The 12193-nt window shown below is 38.9% G+C and overlaps 1 protein-coding gene across 1 annotated transcript in view; it reads right to left on the reverse strand.

Moving 5' to 3' along the window:
• The window catches only part of LOC126236295 (sodium-dependent nutrient amino acid transporter 1-like), a 244857-nt gene that overhangs the window by 44772 nt on the left and 187892 nt on the right, over window positions 1-12193 (reverse strand). Inside the window, exon 7 of the mRNA XM_049945487.1 lies at window positions 1152-1255. Coding sequence (XP_049801444.1) covers window positions 1152-1255 — 104 coding nt within the window. The remainder of the gene's footprint in view (window positions 1-1151; window positions 1256-12193) is intronic.

The raw sequence follows: 12193 nt of genomic DNA on the forward strand, positions 1-12193 counted from the left end.
TTAATTGAGTCAGAATTTAATGATGTATATTATATGTATGGATGAATGTCTGAAATAAGATTTTAGTTTTAGAGAAATTTTAGGGAACTGGGGAACATGCAATAATTTCAAGGTTTTTTCAAGATGGTGGTTGAAGCTCCACTCAGGAAACAAAGACAAGTCATAATGGAGGCATGTTTGACTGATTAAAACAGTTTCCAGAATCCCCCAATATTTTCTAAGGAAGAACTCTAGTTTTATGGCTTACAAATTGAACTCAAACAAATAGTCATGAAACTTTTAGGTGTGTTCTAGTTGTCCAAGTGCTTTGCTTAGCACACTAAATAGTTTCGTGTGCTTTATAAACACTGTAAAGCTAAACATCTCTGTCCTCACTGCTGCTCTATAATAATGCACATTGCAGAACAAAATATGTAAATAACTCTTGTGCCAGAGTGTAATACATAAAATCTAGTTTACTGAAATTGGAATATGATGAATGCAACTTTCAAAAGTACACATTATTTTATGTCAGGGACATGTTATTTCTAATGCTTTAACAATACTGCATAACTGTGTGCACACAGTCAATACTGCATAACTGTGTGCACACAGTCCTAAACATATTACCAGCTGTATGAGTAAACCAATCTGTTTTACCTGAATTGCTATTTCCTGTTTCAGTGTGTGTAGAGAATCACAGGCTCACCCTATTAACATGCAACTGATCAGGCAGACTCTAATTTGTTCCAGTCTTGTGTTAGAATTTTTAAAGTAAATCTTAAAACAAGGACTGTATTAAAAGTTTTTGGTTTAATGTGCTTGAGGATGACTGTGTACATGAATGTGGAAGAGTGGGAGGGAGCAAGCATGATGTTACCTAGCTTTTGCATGTCTCTATTTTATATAACTTAACCATATTCATCATGTAAAGTATTTGTAAGTACACTGATAATCACAAATTTGAGCAGCAGAAACATTAAAACAAAACAAACAAACAAAATCTACAATAGCCAAAGGCAGTGTTCTTGCAATCCTTCCAGTACCTCAGTTTAAAGTTCAAGATGTAGCACATGTGTGGCAGTAGCCTGGATACTTTTATGTGGTATTCTGTCTGGCAGTTTACTGAAGTTCATAAGAAATTGACAAGTTAAACTATATGTGGAACTTACCTATGAATGTTATGGCTAAAGCCATTATATGAGGAATACATGATAAGTGTTCCAAATGATACTCCTAGTGAAAAGAATGCTTGAGTGACTGCTTCATACCAAACCTGTAAGAGTAAAAGCTGTTAGTTCACTCAACATTTAACTTTGTGAAAATAATTATTTATTCATGGATATTTATGTGAATCAGATACATGTAGTAGTTGTCTGCCACTGAGGTGTCTCCGGAATAAAATAGTACACGATTCATCTACTAGATGAAAGCAGTTCCATTGTCCAAGAACATTACAAAAAATGGAATTTTTACAGTCATAGCAGAGTTTTTATTATCAGCATTACTTTGAGCATAACTGAAAACAATCTTCTCACTGAAGCTGAGACGTACTGTTAAAGTGATCCACATATCATGCAACAGTGTTAGTTTTATAACCCAGACAAGCAGCAATTTGAAAGCAGAGGCATTCAAATGTGTGCCACACAGTGAAAGGCAAAATAGATCATAAGCTGTATTAAAGGGTGTTTCACTCCATCTGTAAGGCTAGCAGAGATTGTCAGAGTTAACAATTACACAAGGCACATATCTTGGTCCCAATAAAGCTGCAAACACAGCAGACCATGTTCAGTTCACATACATCTATGAATGCCACAATAGTAGTACTTGATAACTTTGTCTTGCCTTTAGACATCAACTTGGACATCATGTGGACTCTCAGTGCTGCACTCACAATGGGCTTGACTTTCATCTACAAACAGTATGCATTCCAAATTTCAACTTGAAGTAGCTTGTCCCCCTATTTGGGCTTGTACTAACTATATATTTCCACAAATTCATGGCATTTAATGTTCACCAATGTATGTGGATTTGTGAACTTCAAATCAAGCACTGCTTTGTGGGATTCACTGTTTATCCATATATCAAATGTTTTGTGTAAGTATCATGCAGGATATAAAAGTGGTGAAAGGTGTTGTCATTGATCCAGCAGAGGTTGCCAGAGCATCAGAATGCATAGAGCTAGCAAATAAACATAATTTTCTAAATGCCAATGACTGCCCACAGTCTAGCCTTCCATCAATCAGCTCTCGCAGCAGTCACAGAGCACTATATTTGATGGCCGGGGAAAGATGCTCAAACACAATAAACAATTTGGATGTGCTGTGGACATGCACAAACAGCCATCTCCCACGTGGCACTGATCATAGTGCCTCAAATCAGAGAACTTGCAAGAATAAGTGCATACTGATTGCAAGCCACAGCGTAACCATTAGTTGTGGACACTCTCTTTAAAATCCTGTGACAAACCTGTCAACCACAACTCACCCAATATAAACTATCTGATCAAAAGTATAAGGATACTCCTATGTAATGCAGAACTGGCCGCTACATAGCATAAGTGAATTCACCAGTATGAAAGGAGGCTGGGAGTATTGTATTGTCAACAGAGAAGGAGTAACAGCAGAATAGGTCTGTCAGGAGAGCTCTGTAACTTCGAACATGGACTTGTCATTGGATATCACCTGAGTAACAAATCCATCATGACATTTCAACCCTTCTAAAGCTATTGGTGATGTCATTGTGAAGTGGAAATGTGAAGGAACACCCACAGGTAAACCAAGGCCAGGTAGACCTTATGTACTGACAGCTATGTACTGTTGAATATTATAGAGGGGGTTGTAAAAAACTGCATGAAATCAGTGACAGGAATCACTTGTAGGTTCCAAAGTGCTATCAGCAGTCCAACTTACACAATGACCGTGCATGGGGAGTTAGAAAGGATGGTGTACAATGGTCGAACAGCTCCTTATAGCCACAAATTTCTGTAGCTAGATGCTTAAAGTGGTGTAAAGAGCAATGTCACTGAACAGTGCATGACTTGAAATGAGTGATTTGGAATGAAAAGTCATGCTACATGCTGATGCGATCCAAAAGAAGGGTTTGGGATTGACAAACATCTGGAAAATGTTATCTGCCATCATTTGCAGTGCCAACAACAATGTATGGAGGAGGTGGTGTTAGGTGTGGGGGTGTTTTTCATGCTTAGTGTATGGCCATATTATTGCACTTATGAAAAGGTTAAATGCAAGGACATGAACATATTCTATACAGCATTATGTACTGTGCTGTAGAGGAACAATTGTTTATACCAGCATGACAATGCACCCTGTCATAAAGGCAATGATTTGTGGATAACAACCCCCAGAAATCGGCTGGCTTGCCAATGTCCTGACATGAACCCAATGGAATACCCATGGGATGTATTAGAACATCGACTTGCTCCAGACCGAAGCATCCAAGATCAACACCTTCTCTGGTTTCGGCTCCAGATGGAGGATGGGCTGCTGTTCCTCCACAGTGTCCCAGCAGAGTTGAAGCTCTGCTAAAGGTGAAGGGTGGACACAACCCATATTAATGTCCACTAATTCATGACTGGATACTTTTAATGAGATAGTGTATTTGCAACAGAAGGAGTTCCATACACAATAGTCTGGGACATCTTCGTGGCACAAAAGAATAGGTGTACTGCATGTCAAAAGTATGAAGTAAATGGCACAATGAGTAAAGGAAATCTGGTGTTTTAGAAGTAACCTCACACAAGGGCATCAGCCGAAGAAAGATGTTACTCCATGTCAACACAAGTAAGAATGATACAACCACCTTTGTTTCAATATCTAATCATAGCTTATGAAAGCCAGAAAGAGGAGGATTGAAGAACTGGAGATGCAGTGCAATGGAAGGATGTTGCAATTTAGGTAAAAGAGATAAGAAATGAGGAAATTCTCCATAGAATGAGCAAGGAGAGGAACTTTTGGAAACCAATGACAGCAATAAGGGACATGTGGAATGACACTGAGGAATAAAACCATGGTTTTCACAACGAATTTTCACTCTGGAACAGATGGAGCACTCATTTGAAACTTCCTGGCAGATAAAAACTGTTTGGTGGACTGGGATTCAAACCTGACAGCTTTGCCTTTATTGGCCAAGTATCCCACTGACTGAGCTACCCAAGGACTACTGAAGACACATTGTCAAATCATCAGTATGGCCAGTAACTCTTCTCCCTGTACAACAGGAATTTTCTCTGACACAATAAAAACTACATATTTTTAATGATTAACTACATATTTACAGATATTTGTAAATATTCATAACCATTAATTTCCTTATTTAAGTGTGAGAAAATTTAGTGTTTTCTATAAATACACTGTTTTGTTCTGTATAACTTCGACAGTACTGGTATGTAATTTATATACAGGGTGTTCATTTTAATTGAAGACACGGAAATATGTTGAAAACTATGAATCAGGTCCAAAAAAAAGTTATGATTCCAGTTTCTTTGTCTCAGAGGGGGACATCCAATAATATCACACTCAACTCCCCACCCCAACCTGTGGGTGGGTGGCAGGGAACAACTTTGAAATCACCAATGGAAACCCCCATTTTTTATTGCATATTATGATTTTACTGCAAAATGTACATATGTTTTGGCTGAATTATTTCTTCATTTTGCCACAGATGGTTCTGTAATCAGAGTAACACAAGTGCATACAAAATCGTAATTTATGGCCAATTTATGACATGGTACTCGACAACCCTTGAATATCCAGTGGCACATGGGACCCATCTCCATGCTGTGAGGGTAGGACAGGACAGTATTTCATTAATCCTAATTCGAAACCTCTTTCATAACATTGTATTCTTCTGAGATATTGAACAGGGGACTACTCTACATGCCACTGTGAACTATGATGTACCATAACAAGCAGCGCACTGCAACAGGAGCTCTTGTATTGTGCAGCCACAGAAGAGATAGTGGCTCTAAAGATTATAATACTAATGAAGCATTTATTGCATGCACACCTACCTCTCATTTGGAGAACAGATGTGCAAGTGAATAACAAATGTTGCAAACACAGAAGAAAAAATTGAAATGATCCTGATTTACGGGGAATGTAGGAGAAATGCAGAGGCTGCTGTTGCCTTGCCTTGTACACCAAGCATCTTCCAGAAAAAGGTCACTCTCATTTGTTGAATCCCTTTATGTCTGATGGCATTGTACAGACCAGGAAAAGGAAACAAAGAAAACGTGTCACAGGAGAAGCTAATGACATAGGTGTACTAGTGGCAGTCCACCATAACCCATGGATAAATGTCTGGCAATTACACAATGATTCCAATATGTCAATAGGTAGTATTATCACAATACTGCATCGTCATAAGTATCATCCACACCAAGTGCCACTGCATCCAGAACTTCATGGCACCAGTTTCCATAACTGGGTAGTGGTTTGTGAATGGGCACATCAAAAAATGCAAATGACCCCCACGATCCTTGCCAAGGTACTATTTTACAATAAAACTACATTTGCAAACTATGATAGCACAATCTGGCATAACATGCATTACTGGAGGGTAGACAGTTGCTGCTGGTTATGGCAAGTTGACCATCGAAGTCCTTGGTTGGTTAACATGTGGTGTGGCATCATGGGGAACAAACTCATTGGTCCATCTTTCCTCAGTGGCATGTTGAATGGACACAAATATAGGACGTTTGTGGAAAAGGAACTAGATGTTCAACAACCTATGTGGCTTCAGCATGATGGTTGCCCAGCGCATTACTTAGTTGAAGCACAGGATGTATTAGACTGTGTTTACACTGGTCAGTATATCAGTAGAGGTGACCCTATTAATTGGCCCACAAGGTTACTGGATTTGATGCCGCTAGATTTCTTCCTGTCGGGATATTTAAAAGATCCTTAGGTGTACCAGCAAGTTCCAACAGACTGTGAGAACATGGCCCACGTGAATCAGAAATGCCTGTGCTGATATTCCTGCAGATAGGCTTCTGTCCAGTGTACAGTCATTTGAAAAAAAGATCACTAAACATATTGAAGCTGGCAGTACTACATTTGAACACTTACTCTAATAGAAAAGTAGAGTAGCCATGGCCAAAATGGCACATTGAGTAGTCCCCTGTTTGATGTACTGGAGGAATACAACATTGTGAATGGGGTTTCCAATTAGAAGTTATGAAACACTGGCCTACCGTCACAGCATGGAGGCGGGGATCTGTCTGTCATTGGATAGTCAAGGGACAATGAGTAGCTTCTTGTAAATTACAGTTGTGTACTCATTACTATTTCTCCAATTACAGTGCCATCTGTGGCGAAACATAGAAGATAATTCAGATGAAAATTAAGTAGATTTAGCCATAGACTCGTAATCTACAATTAAAAAAAAATTGGGGTTCAATTGAAAATTTCAAAGTTGCCCCCTGCCACCCACACATGAGCTGGGTTGAGGGGTCAAATATGGTATCACTGGATGGCCCCCTCTGAGATAAACAAATTGGAATTATAACTTTTTTCGAACCAATGTACAACTTTCAAGATATTTCAATGTCTTCAGTTAACATGAACACCCTGGGTAAAATACAGTATTTTGGCCTGGCAGAAAAATCATGCATGAAAAATTTGGTACAGGAGGAAGTGACAAATGAAGAAGTTAGTTGATGCTGAGGCTTGGTGATTTAATGACAGATGGATGAGGTATTGTTTGATTAAAGAAAGGAGTGGTAGGAAAGGTAGGTAGTTCCTCTGTTGTGAAAGTGAGAAGATTTTATGTAGAGGAAAGAAATATTTTAATGAGCCACAGGAAGTAGTTTACTTATGGAGAGAGGAGAAGAACACAGACATTTTGAGAAGAATGCAGAAGTTTTGAGATGAAACCCATTTTTCGAGATCTTTAAAACAGGAGAGGAATGATGAGAGGAGAAGAAAATCAAGAATATAACAAGAATGAAGGTTCAAGGCAATAATTCAGTGGAGAATTGACACAGAAGAACAGATGAATCAAGCATCAATAGTATGAGAAAGAATCAGTCATCTTCACAGAATGCAAGTATACTGTGACTTCATCAAGACAGTGTGTGAAACAATGAACATTTTTATTTTGGTTGAGTAGAGACTGTGAACAACAATAGTGATTCAGACATCACTATGACTGTTCAGCAATCTCTCGTATTGAGAGAATTTGGGCTGTAAATGGACTATCCGTTGTAGAACTAGCTGCTGTGAGGGTCAAACTGCATGTTATCTGGAAAGTGAGAATTTAAAATAAAACTGACACCATACTATTGAAATAACTGTAGCTTAAGCATCCATTGTTGTCTATAAAACAGTGTTCAGCCCATATATTGACCACCTGCCAAAATAAGGAACCCTGTGGGCAGCGTGACAAGTATCTTCGGACTTCGCCACCAGGTGTCTCACATTCCGCGCGAAAGTGGAAAATCTTACGTCGGACAGAGCGCTGTATATCCACGCACAACGCTCAACACGTATGCAACATAAAATTGGGGCAGGAAGATAAATCTGCTGTGGTCGTGGACAGATTAAGGGATTTCTATTTCGAAAAGACGCCTGTCATCTGCTCACCTAATTGTTTCTAGGATAGTGTTATTAAGGAGACAATCGAGGTACGAATGTTGACGTATCTTATTAATCGAGATATGGGCTTTGGCCTCGGTGCTTCTTGGCAAGCAGCCTTTGAAGCAATTAGATGGGAGGGGCAGCAGTCTGCTTCTCTTAGGGCAGCTGTACATGGTGAACTCGAATTGTGAGATGTTAAACAATTTGTCAGGCCACTGTAAAACTGCTGTGGAGCAGACATTGTGAGATTTAAATGTCCAACTCCAGTATCTATGCAGGGTGGTCTTTTTCTCAAATAATTCCAGAAGTTCAACAGTGAGAGATGTATGAAAGGATGGTGCACTGGAGTGGTGAAAGAATCATTGGATTTTCTAAATAAATTAATTAACTGACAACATAGTGCACCACCATCTTGTCATCTATTGTTTTAATTTCCAAATAGTTTCATAATTAGATCCACTTGCTATTCTTTGATCCATGTAATAGGTAATTCAGATTGCAGTTTCCTGCCAATTTTTAATTTTTCACTGAAGTGTTCCAGTAATTTTAATAATTCATAGTAATTTTGTACTTCTGTACTATCACTCAAGAAAATCATAGCCATTTAGTTAACAGGCAGTTCACATTGCAAGCCTCGTTCTCATTAACATATTATGCACAGATCACTCATTTCATAATAATTCACATTAATTTATATGTTCATATGTCTCTACAGTAAAAGATACATTAAATATACTGACACACAGCAATTTGATTAAAACCGGAGAATACAACTTCTCTGTCCAATTAATTATTTAAAGATCATTGCCATTTCATAATTGAACTGTTTTTATGTGAGTGTTTATGTCTGCACATATGTTTTCTGTCACCTCTCTTAAACAAGAGAAGGTGTGAGGCTAGCAGCATATAGGTTCAACAGAGGCTTTAGTCTAGTGCTGAATTATTTTGGTGAAACTGTTGCAAGCAAAGGGCATAGCAATGTTATTGAGAGCAGATGTTCAAAAGTCATTCAAACAAGATTCAGTGGTACACACATGCATGTGCGTGCACGCACACACACGCACACACACACTTTTTTATTTGGTGACTGCTAATATCATGGCTAACAGTGTCCATTTCTGACCAGTTCAGCAGCCTTCAAGTAATGCGTACTGATTAGGGGACAGTTTATGCTTACCATGGTACAACTTAAATTAAAAGTCATCAAAATGGCTGCTGTTGGTGAAATCACTGAACAGGTGACTCAAAACAGCACTGTAAAAGAAGCGAAGAGGGCTACTGACACTTCCAAATGAAAGTACAATCAGCTGTTACAGATACTACACTAAAGGCTGGTCCATCATGGTAAATGAATATCAATTTTGTGCTTTTGTATTTGTTTTGTATAGTACAGAACTGTAAACAGAAGTGAGCGATGTGAAATCAGGTCAAAGTAAATAAGAGGAGTTGGTTACAGTAGAAACTAAAATAGAAGTTGTCTAGGCTGAGTTGAAAATTAAAGTGCAGGCATGATAGAGTAAACTAGAAGCTGAAATGAACGCAGGGCAAGACAAAGTAGAAGCAGAAGTGCAAGCTAACAAAAGCCGAATTGAACATAAGATTACTGCAGGCCAGACTAAACTTGACAGTGCTATTGCTGAAGTGGCATTGGGTCTAAAATATGAGCCTAAAACTGTACAACAGGAATATGACGAGAAAAGTCAGGGTGTAAATGAACAGCAGAAAATCCATCTGAGAAAGGAATGGTGTATATTTAGAAGAGGCGCAAACAAAGGCTATTGAACAAGCTAGATCGGTGGAGAGTAGTGTGAGGGAGGTAACTGAAAAATATGAAGAAACCAGGAGGAAGGTAAACAAATTACAGGAACCACTGTTGCAGAACAGGAAATAAGTAAGATAGGTCAGCAAATACTAGCAAGACTCAGAAATGTTATCATGTGGGGAATTTCAGTATGAGAATTTCGAGTGGTATTTTGAGAAAGCCAAGTACAACAATTTAGAATTTAGAAAATGGATGTCCATACAACCTGCAGAATTTATGGACAAACTATGGAGAAATATATGAACAGCTTGGAATGAAATGAAGAAAATAGATGCAGTCTGCAGATTGATGAAAGAGGATAGTCAGACTGGGCATACAACTTACACAAAGAGTTTATTCATAAATTTGATGAGAACTTCTGATCACTTGAAATACATGCTAATATAGTGATGGAGGGGGTCCTGGGTACAGTGGTGGAAATGTGTCTGCATATTCTGAAAAGCTGCTCAGAAAGTCATGCTATGCCGACAAGATTGGTAGAGATGAAGCAAAGATTTCAGTATTTAGAAGGAGACCATGGAAGGATGCAGACAGTTTTGTGAGGAGAATAAAGTGGGCAGAATAACATTTCAACAAACATACAACAATAGAATCATGTGTGAACTGTATGAAACAATAGTAATGTCACATGAGAATGACTTGGCAGAGATGAGCTGTGAAAATCTAGCATGGAGGAAACAGACAGACAGACAGGAAGAGAAGAGAGGGCGTGGGATCAGAACATAAACCAACAGGAAAGCTGAATAAAGCATATTTGAAGGTCTGCACACACATGAGATCACAGACAAAACCTTGTAGATGGTGTAGGGAGCAAAGGCAACACTTCGTAATCACATTAGTTTGAAGCACTGTCAGTTTTAACAGTGTGAGTGCAACATTTAACCGCAAGAAACTCTGTGGTTGAGTGAAATAAAATATATTCAGCCTAACAGTTATTTTTTTGGTTAGCTGGCTCTAATCTCCGACTTTTGTATTTATCTACACATTAAGTTCTGTTGCGAAATAATTATCTACCAACAACAGAAGAATATCCAAGGCCAAAAACCTATTATTGTAATAATTTTTTGGGCACATCTAGAATGTTGTCGCTGTAGCGGACCATATCTAGAGTCGTCACGTTTCAGCTACCATATTAGCCAGTCCAAGGGAAGATAACAAGATGGTGGAGTGGTATCTTGTAAATGAATTAATTAATTTAGAAAATGCAAATAATTCATGCCTTCCTCTTGTGCGCCATCCCATAGTACATTTGCCATGGGAATGTTTAGAACTGTTTTAGAAAAGGGACATGTAAGTGGGATTTTCAGGGACTGGGATACAAATACTGTTTTACGCATAACAATAGATGCCTAAGTAACGATTAAAAATGGTTCAAATGGCTCTGAGCACTATGGGACTTAACTGCTAAGGTCATCAGTCCCCTAGAACTTAGAACTACTTAAACCTAACTAACCTGAGGACATCTCACACATCCATGCCCGAGGCAGGATTCGAACCTGCTACCGTAGCGGTCACGCGGTTCCAGACTGTAGCGCCTTTAAAAGTTACGATTACTTCAATTGGTTGGCACCGATTTTATTACAAATTCTTACTTTTCAGATACCAGTACTGTGCACTTCGCAATAACTGGTTCTACAACAGATAGGTCTGTTCACAGACCTAATTTTCGAAGTACAGTAATAGAAATTGCTAAACTGCCGCTTTTCATAGCACCATTTGAATTACCGCTTTAGTTCACAGTCTCTCCACAACCAAAATAAAGCTAGCAGCCATTCACTACACTGTCTTGGTGAAGTCACAGTATACTCACATTTTGTGGTGACCATTCGTTCTTTCTTACGCTTCCTAATGTCTTGATTTGGCTGTTCTTCTATATTTATCCGAAGTTCACTGTCTTGAATCCTGTTACTTGCTATCTTCTTTCTTGTAGTCTTCCCTCTTGCATCTCCCCTTTTTTGTGGGAAATCTAAAAAAACACGTCTCTCCTCGAAACTTGGCGTTTCACTCTTTGCCAGCCGCTGTGGCCGAGCGGTTCTAGGCGCTTCAGTCCGGAACTGCACTGTTGCTACGGTCACAGGTTTGAATCCTGCCTTGGGCATGGATGTGTGTGTTGTCCTTAGGTAAGTTAGGTTTAAGTAGTTCTAAGTCTAAGGGACTGATGACTTCAGATATTAAGTCCCATAGTGCTTAGAGCCATCTGAGCCATTTGTTTCGCTCAACAGTGCTTCAATGACTGCTTCCTGGCAACTTCTGTGTTCCTCTCATTTCTTTATAATCAAACTGCTTCCTTTTGTTCACTATTATATTTCTCCCCTCTATATAAAACCTTCTGATTTTCACCACAGAAAAACTGCCCCCTTTCCCTGAAATTACCACTGTTCTCTATAATCAAGAAACATGCCCTCATCCAACTGTCATGACATCTCTGAGATCCAGCATCAACTAACTTATTTAAATAGTCACTTACTCCTCAACAAAATGTTGCCAGGATAGAGTTTTGCCTACTGGACAAAAGCACTATATTTTACATGTAAATTAGATAGCTCAAAGATACATGTAACATAATAACATATTTACAGAATACATTAAATTTAAAAAAAAAATGGTTCAAATGGCTCTGAGCACTATGGGACTTAACATCTATGGTCATCAATCCCCTAGAATGTAGAACTACTTAAACCTAACTAACCTAAGGACATCACACACATCCATGCCCACGGCAGGATTCGAACCTGCGACCGTAGCAGTCGCGCGGTTCTGGACTGAGCGCCTAGAACCGCTAGACCACGGCGGC

This window comes from Schistocerca nitens, chromosome 2, assembly GCF_023898315.1.
Source record: "Schistocerca nitens isolate TAMUIC-IGC-003100 chromosome 2, iqSchNite1.1, whole genome shotgun sequence".
Lineage (NCBI taxonomy): Eukaryota > Metazoa > Arthropoda > Insecta > Orthoptera > Acrididae > Schistocerca > Schistocerca nitens.